This window comes from Epargyreus clarus, unplaced genomic scaffold, assembly GCF_041222505.1.
Source record: "Epargyreus clarus isolate Ecla_fem2 unplaced genomic scaffold, WU_Ecla_fem_2.2 ptg000023l, whole genome shotgun sequence".
Taxonomy (NCBI): Eukaryota; Metazoa; Arthropoda; class Insecta; order Lepidoptera; family Hesperiidae; genus Epargyreus; species Epargyreus clarus.
In genome coordinates, this window is record NW_027332230.1 from 10,210,123 (window position 1) to 10,224,383 (window position 14,261).

A 14,261-nucleotide genomic window follows, 5' to 3' on the forward strand; every position below is an offset into this window, starting at 1 on the left:
CAAATTGAAGTCTGTCTTTTTGATAGTGGCTCAGTAATTGTGGAGCTTGAAATGGGCGGAAAGCACTTCGATTTTTTTCTGCCAGTCTTCTTCTTACTGTCCTTTCACTGACACTCATTTTATGCACCTCGAACAGTCGACTTCTTGTATCAACAGTTGTAGAGAAGCGATCTCGTAAGTTGTTGCTCACAATAAACCTGTCATCTCGAGCTGAAGTGCAGCGGTGACGCGACTGTCCAGACCTGCGCGTGAAGGATCCTGTCTCCCGGAAGCGCCGAATCGCATCCCGCACAGTTGTTCGCTGCACACCTATCATTAGAGCGATACAACGCTGGCTATGGCCAGCGTCAGCTAAACCCGCAGCCCTGGCGGATCCAGCCGCATTCAGGGGTATGTGTAGGTTTTAAAAAAATAATACCACAATGGAAAACAAAAAAATAAAACAAGAAGTTCCGAAAGGAAACAAAATTCCACAATTTTGCACCACATTATGTTTTCAGTATAACAGTCAAAATTTGACTAAAACACTAAAAAGGTGCGTGGCTCAATAACTCACAATCAATCAAGTGTCTGTGCCATAAATCGCTGTCCAAGGACCCACTTTGGACATACCAAACATCAAATTAAGGTTCACTATTCATAAACAAATGCTGTGGCACTTAAGAAGGGTGGGCTGGATGGATGGCATGGATTGGATAAATATTAGTGTACAATTAACATGTACACTAATATTTATCCAATCCATGTGTGTGTGTGTGTGTGTGAAAATAACTATTTTTATTGGCAAATAACTGAAGTTTTACTTTATGTACTTTAATATCTTAAAACCCAAAAATTTATTGCCTGGGGAAAATCGATTCTTCTATAAAAATCTATTTAGAAATTAAAAATTTTAAAAATATCGAAAAATTGAGCAGCAGTCATTTCAGGAAAGATTGAAAATCGATTTTAGAAAAATCGATCGTCTATATTTATTTTATTAGAGCTCTGCGAATGTTTTGGTGACAAAAAATCTTCCGTGTCGTCCATAAAGTCAACAAAATATATCAAAAGAAAATAACTGAAAAGATATCAACAAAAAAAAATACAAAATAAATATTTCTTAACCATTTATTGAATTACTTGTCGGTACTTGTCGCTGCACTACGCTTTTGTTGTATTATAATCTTAGTAAGCCTTAGAATTTTTAGGTCTCTACGGCGAATCCGCTCCCTCATCATTTTTATTAGCTTCTTTTGCTGCATAACTATCTTTTGTGCAACATGTAGTTTGCGTATTATTTTTTCCCTAGGCGTACTTATAGATGTATCGTCATTTGATTTAGATGTTCGGTGAAAGTTCTGTAACACACATTGTAATGGTTTGTTCGCTGTAAGTTTTTGATCCAAAATCTGTAAAACACAATAATTAATCAATTATTTATTTAACAGTTATTGTAATAATACCTAGAACATTGATATAAACTAAAGATGTGTTACTAGCGGGCAAAACTTGAAACATTCAAAACACACCAATTGGTGTACGTCGACTTCAATCGCTATCGCGCGGCATAGTATTGACGCGTATGTCACTGTACACGTTAAACGTAATTATTTTAGTCTTCTAAGCCTCAAAATGCCTTCTTGTGCAATGTGTAAATGTACAAATTATGCAAATAAAATAAACAAGCTTTAAAACATTATAGTCTGATTATTTTTCGTGTTTGGTCCGCCATTACTACGTAACTAACAGAAACAGACAACGTATTCCTACCACAAGTAAACTGACAGACGCAAAATTTACGTCGATATTTACGTATGAATGGACGAAAGTGGGCATCCTACTCGGTGGGCCTGTGGGCCTCCAGGACTGGGGTGCACGGGCCTCGAGGTGTCCCTCTTTACCCGGGCAATTTTCAAGGGGTCTACTGCCCCCGGAATTTCGGTCTTAGGCTACTTATATTTTAAAACTAGTTCTAACTAAATTGAAACGCAATGTCGAACACTAGTTGACTTTTTATCATATTGTTCCAATAGCTCTGTCCCTTATAGAATATTTGTCTATGTCGTAATGTGTTAGTAAAATGAAAAATGTGCACGCTCGCGTTTCGCTCTTTTTTGTGATGTTTAGTGGGCAAGTAACATATCTATAGTATATGTAGATGTATATCTACAGTAAAATGTAAAGGATACAGAAGGTTCCTTCACTTATACCAGTCTACAATTAAAAAAAAATACTTTTAAACTAAAATACAACAAACTTTAACATCACTACACAAAGTAAAAAAAACATTTAGTGGCTAAGTTCTGCTTGAACTTAGCCACTTAGTGGCTAAGTGAAATGAAATGAAATGAAATATATTTATTTTGTATAGGCCAACGGCGGCACTTACAAATTGTCAGTTACAATATTTTCTTAAACTACTACCGGATCGGAACGCGACCTCTACTGAGAAGATCCGGTAAGAAACTCAGTGGGTTTGTCTTTTTTAATTTTAAAAATAATTATTCACTTTTTAATTTTTTTTTAAATGCCATTATTTTTACATATAATTAATAAAGCGTTAGCTCCAGTATCTTGCTTTACATTTATCTAAAAAAAAAGAAGTTTGTTCAGCAAGATACGCTACACTTTGACATTTTCTTAATTAACTAATAATTATGTTATTGATCAGTCCCAAGCTGTTTTATCATTAATATAATCAGAAATTTTATAATAAGCTTTACGACTAAGTTTGTTTTTGATAATAACTTTAAATTTATTAATTGACAAATTTCTGATTTTGATGGGCAGTTTATTATAAAAACGTATACATTGACCCACAAAAGAATTACTTATTTTGTGGAGACGAGTAACATGTGTAGAAAGGTTAAGTTTGTTCCTTGTATTTACATTATGCGTGTCACACCGTTTTACAAATTTATCAATATTTTTCCTTACATAAATTAGGTTTTCATATATGTATTGGGATATAACAGTTAGAATATTTATTTCTTTAAATAGTTCTTTTAGTGAAGCTCTTGGAGGCAGGCTGTAGATAGCTCGTATAGCTCTCTTTTGCAATATAAATATATCATTTAGGTGTGACGAGCACCCCCATAGCAATATACCATAAGTCATAATGCTATGAAAGTAACTAAAATAAACTATTCTAGCTGTTTCTACATCTGTTAGAAGTCTAATTTTTTTAACAGCATATGCCGCCGAACTGAGTCTACCCGACAATTTATCTATGTGGCAGCCCCATTGCAATTTGGCGTCAATAGTAACACCTAGGAAAACAGTTGACTCCACGGGATCCAAAACCGTTCCATTTAATAACACATTGGTTTCAACATGCTTCACGTTGGGTAACGAGAACTTGATACATTTAGTTTTCTTCTCATTAAGAAGAAGATTATTTATGTTGAACCAATGGATAACTTTCGAGAGAGCATTATTTACTTCGTCATAATTATTTAATTGTCTTTTAATCTTAAATAAAAGTGAAGTGTCATCAGCAAACAATACAATCTCGTGATTATTCCCTACATAGTAGGGCAAGTCATTAATATAAATTAAAAACAGAAATGGACCGAGTATTGAACCCTGCGGCACGCCCATTGTAACAGAAGCACCGGGCGATTTTGTACCATTTACATCAACCTTCTGAATTCTATTATTTAAGTAAGAAGTCAAAAGGTTGAGAGCCTTGTTCCTGATTCCGTAGTGGTGTAATTTCCTGACCAGTGTCTCATGGTGGACACAATCAAAGGCCTTAGATAAATCACAAAACACACCAAGGGCATCACGCGAATCATCCCAGGCCTCATAAATATGTTTTAACAATTCAATCCCTGCATCTACAGTAGAGCGATTCCTTCTAAAACCAAATTGGTTGTCATGAAGTATTTTGTTTTTATTAAAATACTTCAGCAGTTCATTTAAAACAATTTTTTCAAAAATTTTACTTAATGTTGGTAGAATAGAAATTGGCCGAAAATTGGTTGGATCAGTATTACATCCCGATTTAAATAAGGGAATCACTCTAGTTTGTTTCATAAGGTCAGGAAAAACACCACAAGTAACACAAGCATTGAACACAGAAGCCAAGTGCGGTGCAATAAGGCCGATAATGGAAGAAACGGCTTTAACGGAGAGCCCCCATAGATCTGCAGTTTTCTTAGAATCAAGACTATTGAAGGCATTAATGATATCATTCGCATTAACAACTGAAAATTCAAATCCTGTGTTACATTCATTTACACTTTGTTTAAGCATGTTTTCAGCGGAAATAGGAGATGATTTCAGAGTTTTAGTTGTTAAAATAGGCATGTTAGTAAAGAAATTCTCAAACTCTGATGCCACCTCTAGATCCCCTTTTACATCAGTATTATTTATTTTTAAAGTATAGTCTTGCTGATATGTCAAGTTCTTATTAGTTTCACTATTAATAATATTCCACGTTGTTTTAATTTTATTTGATGACTTTTTAATCTTATTTCTTAAATATAGAGACTTAGCACAGGAACAGGCCATCTTAAATATTTTAGAATATTTTTTTACATATTCCTTAAATTTAACATTATGATTATAAGATCTCTCATAGTATAATTCATATAATTTTTGTCTACTTTTGAAAATACCTTTAGTTGCCCATTCACTAAATTTGGCAGTGTCACTTATAGTTATCGGTTTAAAAACTTTGCCAAATTCACCACTGATCAGATTAAACATAGAATTATATAATATATCAGGGTCACCGTGTACAGGCAAAAAAGGAATTTTTTGAGCCAAATTGCTTTTAAATAGTTCAAGGCGGTTATTATTTATAGGAACAAACTTAATTTCCTTTTTTTGGACTTTCTTAACTTTCCTAGGGAAAACTGCTAATTGACCACAATGGTCAGATTCTAAATTATGTATAATTGATGTATTTAAAGGTTTTAAGTCCGTAAAAATATTATCTATACAGGTTGAGCTTATAGCAGTTATCCTAGTCGGTTCTCGGAAAATGTTGTATAAGTTATAAGATTTAAAAAGCAGAATAATTTTCTTACTTTGAGGTGTATTTTCTAGTATATTGATGTTGAAATCCCCACAAACAATAATTCCCTTATTAGAATTCGAGATTTTAAATAAGACTTCTTCCATTATCTTTTCAAACTCCTCGTAAGATGCAATAGGGGGTCTATATACGTTAACAACCAGGAACTGGTCAAACTCTATACAAGAGATTTCAATAACTCGCTCAGCAGACAGGTTCACGATGTCTTTTCGTTCTTTATATTCTATATTTTTATTAACAATTATGAGGGAACCGCCACGTATCATGTTTGTTCTGCTGAACGAGCTGGCAACCTGATGCTTACAAAAATTAAATTGGATTTGCTCGGTTTTCAACCAGTGTTCTGTTATACAAAGAATATCCACATTACTATTATCTAAGAATAATTCTATTTCTAGATCCTTGCCTATCATACCTTGAATGTTCTGATGCACCAGGTTGATCGATGATAAATTTGATATGTAATTATTGTTATTAGTAGTATTGCAAGAGGTTGTCTCTATTGTCTTATTAATTAATTTAAATTATTGGTAATGTCAAAATTAGCCAAATTATTGGCAGAAGAAATGTCAATATTATTAGATCGCTCAATAGAAGCAACCTTGGTAGCCAAGTTCTTGGCTGTAATATCAAAAAAATATGATAGCGAAACAGCTACCTGTCTTTTTAAATATCGGTTAAGATAATATTTATCTTTTGTCAAATAAAATTTTTTAACATAATTGTTAATGTCTATTATATGAAATTTCATACTATTATTACATGTCAAATTATTTAATGTCAAGTTAAGATTATATCTATAATTATTTTCCACCTGTGACATATTGTGACAGTAGGGAAAGGTAAACATTATGATTTTATCTACTTTTAGACTATTAAGTTGTAACGCGGTGGATAAATATGTCTTGTTATCAAATCCTTTATGCCTACTATCACGTTATCATTCGCATCACCCTACTAGAGAAGCTTAATTTAAATTCACTAACTTCATCATCATCATCAGTGAAAGTTTTCAAAATACTAATAGTCGGTACTGCAATTGAAATCAGTCTTCGAGACTTTTTGGTTTCCCTAAAACTCGCTTCATGGAAATGTGCCGCACAAATTCGGCTATATTTTGTTGGGAACCAATCTTTACGCCCGGTCGCGTCAATCCATCCATCCATCCATCCATCAGCCTTTTGAGGTCCACTGCTGGACATAGGCCTCCCCTAATTGGCGCCACTCCAACCGGTCCCGTGCCCTTTGAAGCCAGCGGTTTCCCGCCGTCTTCTTCAGGTCGTCGGTCCACCTGGTCGGGGCGCGGCCTGAACTCCTTTTGCCTACGCGTGGTCGCCACTCGAGGACCTTCCTTCCCCACCGGTTATCGGTCCTCCGAGCGATGTGGCCGGCCCATTGCCACTTCAGCCTGCTAATTTTGAGAGCTATGTCGGTAAGCTTAGTTCGTCTACGGATTTCATCGTTGCGAATCATGTCTCGTAGCGAAATACCAAGCATAGCCCTCTCCATAGCACGCTGAGCGACTCTGAGCTTTCGAACTAGGCCTACAGTAAACGACCACGTTTCGGCGCCGTATGTCATCACTGGCAACACACATTGCTCGAATAATTTCGACTTCAGGCACTGAGGAATTTTGGACGAGAAGATACTCCGTAATTTCCCGAACGCAGCCCAGCCGAGTTGGATTCTTCGAGTGACCTCCCTCTCAAAGTTGGACTTACCCATCCGGATCGTTTGTCCCAGGTAAATGTACTCGTCAACAACTTCGAGAGGAGTGCCATCAACAACTACCGGTACGGGTGTGACATGGACATTTGACATGATTTTCGTCTTGTCCATGTTCATCTTAAGACCCACCCGTTGTGAGGCACTGTTGAGGTCTCCTAGCATTTTACTGAGGTCCCTCAGCGAATCTGCCAAGATGACTATATCATCGGCAAATCGAAGGTGTGTGAGGTGTTCGCCATTGACGTTAACGCCAAGACCTTTCCACTCCATCAGCTTGAACACATCTTCCAACGCAGCGGTGAACAGCTTCGGCGATACAACATCGCCCTGTCTAACTCCCCGCTGCAATTGGATAGGGTTCGTCCTCTGATCGTGTACTCGGACTGACATGGTGGCGGCTTTGTATACACACTTCAACACCTCGATGTACCTATAGTCGACCTATCTCGCGCGTATCTCTACGCGTCAATCCATTTCTCTTTAATGTTGGGGTCACTTGGAAACCTGTAAATATAATAGTAAGTATTAAAAACAAAACTAAACATAAACATTATTGCAATGAAAAATAGTTTAATGTTACAAAATATTTATTAAAACATAATTATTAATCCATTTCCAAAATCGATATAATAACCGTGACCAAGAGACTGGCATATACATTACAACCCCAGTTTGAAATTACTAGTGACAATAGGGAATATGCATGTAATTTAGAGTTGCTTGTTATTTTTTTTTTCCTCGGTACATTACAGTCATGAAATTACATCTAAACCAATATTTTTTCTTTATTTCGTATTAAATTGTTTAAAACTTTAATCAAAAATCGTAAATTATGCGAGCGAAATTCGAATAAAAATAAAATAAAAATTTGCAAAACGCATTCCCATTGGTCGAATCGAAAAATGACGTCACATAGCGTGTTACGATTTTTATCGGCGTCGATATTTAAACTGTTTGAGTGAAAAATTGTTTTTGTCTATATTCCTACAGTGTTATTTTTACCTAGTGCGACTTTTCTACATAGTATTATTAGGAATAATCAAGAACAATGATTGAAAGTCGTTTTGTCAAAGCACAATCGGACTATTTACTTAAAATATGCAAAATTAATAAACTGGTTTTTATACATAGTTCAATTCAGAAATATTTAACTGATCATAACTTATTTTGTTAATATTCTTTTTTTTTAAATATAGGAGTAGCAGACGAGCATACAGTCCACCTGACGGTAAGTGGCTACTGCCGCCCATGGACATCTGTAATCAACCCCTGATAGGATTAGATATTCCCACCTAAGGTCGGCCACTGATGCGCCGCTACCCCTGAGGACTAATCTGGAACGCCTCGGAAAAGTCTGTCTCCCTTACCACACCCTTAAAACCGGAACTCAGCATCGCCTAACACTGCTGTTATTAGGTAGTAATAGGTGTGGCGGTGGTGCAGCCGGAGTCGAACCACAAAGGGTTCTACCACCTTCAACCTATCACCTATCTTCACATATCTTTATAATATTATAATACATTATAATGCATTTTGTGTGTTTAAAATGATAGTGTTTGATGTAGAAGTCGATAAGTACCTAACGAGGTAGATGATCAATGCAATATTTTAAAATTATTTACCTAAAATTGTTGTTTGTTACAGTAAATGCAAATGTTAATGCGATTTTGGAGATACTTTATCTGTTTTCTATAATCTTGCACCACATTTTTCGCATTTTCGCATCTTTTGAAAAAGAAAAAACACTATTTAATGTATTTATAGTAGTAGTTTTGCACAATAACTCTAGGAAATATTTATAAAGTGGTTATTTAGCCTTTCCCATGATGTAAATAGCGATGAAACCTGAAAACGTTTAATAATACCTTCATGTGCGTACAGTACAGTACAATATCAATACAAATCACGCTACGTGACGTCATTCAAAGAGCGCGTAAAATGGTGGCGTTCAAATGTGTCAAATTTTATTGATACTATAAATAATTTTTAAAATAATATTTCAAACACTAATAAAATTGTTTATATTATTTACTATGTTAAAACGATGTGATGAGTGGTTTAAAATAATAAAATAATAATGTGCATGTTCTCAATAGTATTTAAGGGTGGTATTCCACTCGTCAAATATTTTTGTCCAATATAAAGTTGATCAAATAAATTGGATGACTTTAGCCAATTTACTAGCAACACCGATGTTTGATCAAAGTTTTTTCTTCAAAGAGAAAAAGATAGATTCTTGAATCGATTCGAAGTGCAATAAATCGATTCAATCTTCGATCTTTTCAGCGATAAAGGCGAAAATAGCGGAAAATTACCAAACTAGCATTGAAATATGTACCAGGGTGACTACCACCATCTTTTAAAAACCATGGTAGTTCAGGAAAGTTTTTTTTCAATATTGCATCAACTTTATTTTGTTTTGAAACAGTTTGAAATAGTTTTTTTTTTATCGAGTGATATAAAAGAATGTGTAATTTGTCTATTCCTTATCCAAGAGGAAACGAGACATCGAAACTAGTGTCATCTCTTTCGCACTACGGTTTTGATTGTGATTGGTCTTACACAGTTGAACAAACTTAAACACTAATTAATTTTTCGCTTATCCATTGTATAAAAGCAATTGAAATAGTCATATTTTGTTTAAAAAATTAAATTTCCTGCAAAAAAAAGAATGAATAATTTCGACTGACATAATACAAAACTGCTTATTGTAATATTATAAAAAAAGTGTGTGTGTGTCAGCTACGACGCACGATTGGAGTTTACTCCTTACGAACGATAATTATGATATACATATATCGAATAGAAAAAAAGGGTAAATGAACGCATCTGCTAAAATGATAAGAGAAACAAACAATTATATCTGTAATTATTCGGATTATTTATATTACTTCAATAATGCGTATTACATAAAGTATGTTACAAAATAATATAAATAATAATAATAATAATAATTGTGTTCAATTTATACAAATCCAATTTTAGGATGATTGATTTCTTTCACTTTGAATTATAAGTTGTGGCAGAACTTCGTAATATGCAGGCGCGCAACACACACGTACAAACATACGCACACATTCAACTCTCAGACTGGAGGTGTAGTGAACTATACAGTGAGACAGGAGACTACGAAGTATCGCGCAAAGAGGAGACCCCGAGAATGAGATACGCTGTGTAATGTATTCCATCTCATTCTTTTACACGTTCAATCCTACAGATATATATGTTTGTCTCTTTCTACGTTACGCCTCAACTTTTCGTGTTACACTTGATTTTACTCCTCATAAAATTTCCGTACCGGGCCTTATAACTCAAATCGTTTCTTAAGGAGTAAACTCCAAAAATAAACTTACTTCAACGAGGTCGTGGTACGAAATTTCAATGTATGATTGAAATATTATTGTTTTAAGGGATGGTAGTAACCCCCCAGAGCGTAATACAGCAGAAAATGTTAATAATACATTTAACCAACCCCAAATTTCCCCCAAGGCTGCATATTCACGCCTCTTCGCTCGACAGATTTAGCCGCCAATGCCGCACCGCCTGCGCGCGTAGAGGTCACTGAAACGTATCCACGCAAGTCGCATCCCATACAAGTGACCTCCTTTGTTTCCAGGGAACAAGAGTCCATACCGTCGGGTTGCTTACCATCGTCACGTGCGATACCATTCGAGCATTAGGCAAGCCGGCACGTTGACGGTAACAAGGGTCCTTCGGATGATGTCTTTAACGCACGCATGACGCGACAAGCGACCAGGATTGAGGTGGCAAGAAAAGTGTTACTTACCCATAAAAGGAAATATTTTTCGTGCCATTCTTTCCCGTGGAATTTGCACAATTTACTATCGCACAATTCGGCATATTTATTGGTGTCAATTGACATCCGATGCCAATGAAGGTTATTTTCGGACTAAATGACACTTCGTCAAAATGAGTGCACTGCACTCCACATACTTTATATATACTTACTTAAGTTACTTAATACAAAAAATATACGCGACGAATAGATAACCTCTCTTCCTTTGGGAAGTCGGTTAAAAATACAGGTCTATGAAGAAAGTACCACTTTGTTATATTTTTAATGCTACTTAATATTCATAATATCTTCTTTTCTTAGATCATAGATTAGTAAAGATACTTCACCGCCTTGAAATTTAATGAAGCCACAAACTGCTTATTAGTAAGTTCTGTTTTTGAATTCTTGACAAATAGGCATTTTTAGAGAAAATTTACGAATAAATAACTAATACTGCGTAATTTACGTAATAAATGATTATTTCAAATATTTTAGGGACATTTTAGCACGGAGACGTGGCAAAACTTTTTTACGCAACTATTTCAATTCTCAAAACTGGGTATATTTTCTTGTTTTCTTGGAGTGAGTAATCTTTACTAATCTATGTCTTAGATACGATATGTTAAAAAAATTGCTATCTTTTTACTTATCGATTTCAATATAAAAAGCTTTGGTTGATCCTTCTTTAGTAATTTTGTAGTATGCTGGTTACTTCTCAGAATAAAACGATAGAAATAAAATATTTTTAAAACATTTAATACTTAATTTAATATTTGTTTATTTTTTTGTAACTTCATCTATTAAATGATTGATATAATCCAGTTTTTCTTCTTTTGATTTGCATCTTGAATATATGTTCCATAATACCTGAAAGAAATAAAAATTATTTATAAAGTAGGTATAATATATTATAATAATAATTATACATAAACTATATATATAAATGCTATCTATAGTATTGATGTATCAATACTATCAAGTCTAATAGTCTAATAATATTCTCACTATTGCCACACTATCTATCAATCACTAGACTATCAATCACGAGTCAAAGAAATAGGTTCTTTTAATGAAATAAGCTATGCAGTTGGTGTGATTTTTCCTAATGTTTTTGCAATAAAATTTGCAATTTCTAACTTAGTTCATGTACATTCAAAGACAAATTTTATGTTACCAAGGCACCACGGAATCCAAGAGCATTAAGTTCTCTAACTTTTGCCTGGTAATTACCAGTAGGGGTATCAAATTTGTAAATCATGGAATTCCGTCCTGCTATAACTAGCACAATCCATTTGTTGTCATCAGGGGGCGGATAGATCACGCCATATTTCTTATCCTTAAACATTTCATTAACTGGTAATGGGTTACCATTTTCATCATTGCATATTATTAAATCTGAAAAAAAAAAACAATTATGTATACCAAATATATTATTATAATATTGTAACATTGCTAAAAAAAAATCACTGTACTAATTTTACTACTTCAAAATTCTCTTTGATGGCAATACTATTAACATTTAAACATTATTGTTTATAGCCACACCATCTTGAATATAATTTATTCATAAATAATTAATAAATATGTAGATAAAAAATATTTATTTTAAATAGATGTATTTTCTGCTATAAATTTCATGTCTAAACCTTGATATACCATATATTGTGAATTCATTGTTAATTTTAAAATAATTATTACCTCCTCGTTGGTGATGGCTTAATATATGAGTTCCATTAACATATTGGGCACCTCCACGAGATTCTATCAATATTTTCTTAACATCTAAAAACATCCTTTCAGTAACATTGTACTGTTTTGTGTAGTTCTCGCATGGCACATAATCTGTATATTTCTTTGCTAATATATTTACATCTTTAGAACTGAGCATATTAATTTCACCTTTACAGAACAATTTTGCTAAATTATTTACTACTAAAACTTCTCTCCCATAAGCATAACTCTGTTTCCCATATGTCTTTTCAAGTAACTCAGGACATAATGCTTTGTTTATTAAATCAAAAGGGTAGAATTCTAAAAGACCCAGGTACCCTACACAACAAATAAATGACCGGCCATGTTTCTCTATTTCAATAGTTCTCTCAGTTTTTCGAAGTTCATTCATGACTTTTGTAAATAAACACTCTTGAGTTTTAGGTTTAAAATTGAATGTCCCATATGATAACACCAGCCTTTCAAGATCTTTTAGTCTGGCTTGTGATATGCGACTATTTAAAAAATCTGCTATTTTACTTAAACAACCTTCATGGTATGTCATTGTGGATGTTCCCACCAAGGCCATGTGAACATTAGACATCAATGATAACCTGGGCACTTCATGTTGAATCACATCCAGCAGGTCATAAACTGAAGAGTCATTGTTTATTTTCTTAGAATACCGGATAACTTTCAATAGTGCTGCTAATGAGACTTCATGTATGTCTTTTGAATTTTCAATCACTTTACCAATAATACTTGAAATCAGTGTCATACTCCTTATCGGAGTCTTAGCTTTAAAAAATCCCATACTTATTATAGCTAACTCGTCTATACTAAATTCTGTAAAATGATTCTCAATGAACACTTCCAAATTGTGCATATCAAAAGGTGCTTTTCTAAATATACTAATAAAAAACATTGTCTGTACAATTTGTGCAGGAGTTAGGTGTTTGGCTTTACTTGCCAATCTTTGTAAACTTTTGTTACAAAAATCACTGACCCTACTCACATTTAACATAAAGAATAGTGCAAGATATGAGAGCATTTCATCATATGACCAATTTGGCATTCTTTTTAAACATTCATCGTCCAATGCAACCCATAGTTCTATATAATTCCTTGTCCTAATTGATGGTGTGTCTGGCCATTGTTTTACAGAATAAAATAAAGATGTTAATTCTTGGTCGGTCGCACATTTTATATTATCTGTAAGATAGTCTATATATTGATCGAATATATTTTCCGATATACATAAGTTATTTTCAGTGCAATACACACCTAACTTTGGAAAGATACTAAACATTTCTTGTGGTGACACTTCTGACCAATTACTTCTCATTAATAGTTCAAATTGATCTTTTTTTAACGATGTCCATGCTTTCGCAAAATTTAAACTAACTGCATAGCCCTTATTGTTCATAATATTATATGCATATTTGTTTTCAAACTCCATAAACATTTTCACGTTTAGTCTTGAACATGAATGAATATTCCTTTGAAACCCATTTGTTTTATTAACAGCAAACAATAATTTGTTCCGAAATTTGAAATGTGAAATGTTTCTGAACATCTTTAATAATATAACCATGATTTCTACAACAATTTTACAAACACTTCAGCTCTTCGTAGTTGTGGATTACTATTCCAATTATCACAAGAGTCTCAATAAGTCACATAATACGACAATATTATAAATAAAAATAAAATAAATGAATAACCAGGTTAAAATTAATTTCGGTTCTGAACATTATCCAATGTCAAATGTCAAGTATTGTCAACTATGTCAAGTTGACAATGATATCATTTTTTTTTTTTTTTTTAATGGTGTTTTACGGCTTTGGCTTTTTGCCTTTCAGCCTAACTTTATTGTACTTTCATTATTAACAATGATATCACTCATCTTCATAGTTCATCTTGGTAGGTATAGAGCACAGAAAACCTATACTTTTCTTTTCTTGTGTTTTACGGCCTTGGCGTCTTGCTTTTCAGCCTCAC

The 14,261-nt window shown here is 33.8% G+C and overlaps 1 protein-coding gene and 1 long non-coding RNA gene across 2 annotated transcripts; both read right to left on the reverse strand.

Moving 5' to 3' along the window:
* Positions 1–1,096: 1,096 nt before the first annotated feature.
* LOC140751998 (uncharacterized) lies at positions 1,097–6,183 on the reverse strand. The gene is made up of 2 exons (XR_012103406.1): positions 6,013–6,183; positions 1,097–1,391 (listed from the first exon to the last, which is right to left on the reverse strand). It is a non-coding gene; the product is annotated as an uncharacterized LOC140751998 (long non-coding RNA).
* Positions 6,184–11,285: 5,102 nt separating this feature from the next.
* On the reverse strand, positions 11,286–14,034 carry LOC140751997 (FAST kinase domain-containing protein 5, mitochondrial). Its single transcript, XM_073086166.1, has 3 exons — positions 12,249–14,034; positions 11,725–11,945; positions 11,286–11,417 (listed from the first exon to the last, which is right to left on the reverse strand). Exons 1-3 carry the CDS (start codon positions 13,852–13,854, stop codon positions 11,328–11,330), a joined length of 1,917 nt encoding a protein of 638 aa, XP_072942267.1. The 5' UTR covers positions 13,855–14,034; the 3' UTR covers positions 11,286–11,327.
* Between the last annotated feature and the right edge of the window lie 227 nt (positions 14,035–14,261).

What these genes read in the sequence shown, in the direction of transcription:
- LOC140751997 (XM_073086166.1), bottom strand. Translation starts at nt 13,854, where the DNA reads ATGGTTATATTATTAAAGATGTTCAGAAACATTTCACATTTCAAATTT. An exon ending in AAGCCATCACCAACGAGGAG is followed by an intron (nt 11,946 to 12,248) that starts GTAATAATTATT and finishes TTTTTTTTTCAG; the next exon opens with ATTTAATAATATGCAATGAT. An exon ending in TTGGATTCCGTGGTGCCTTG is followed by an intron (nt 11,418 to 11,724) that starts GTAACATAAAAT and finishes TATTTCTTTCAG; the next exon opens with GTATTATGGAACATATATTC.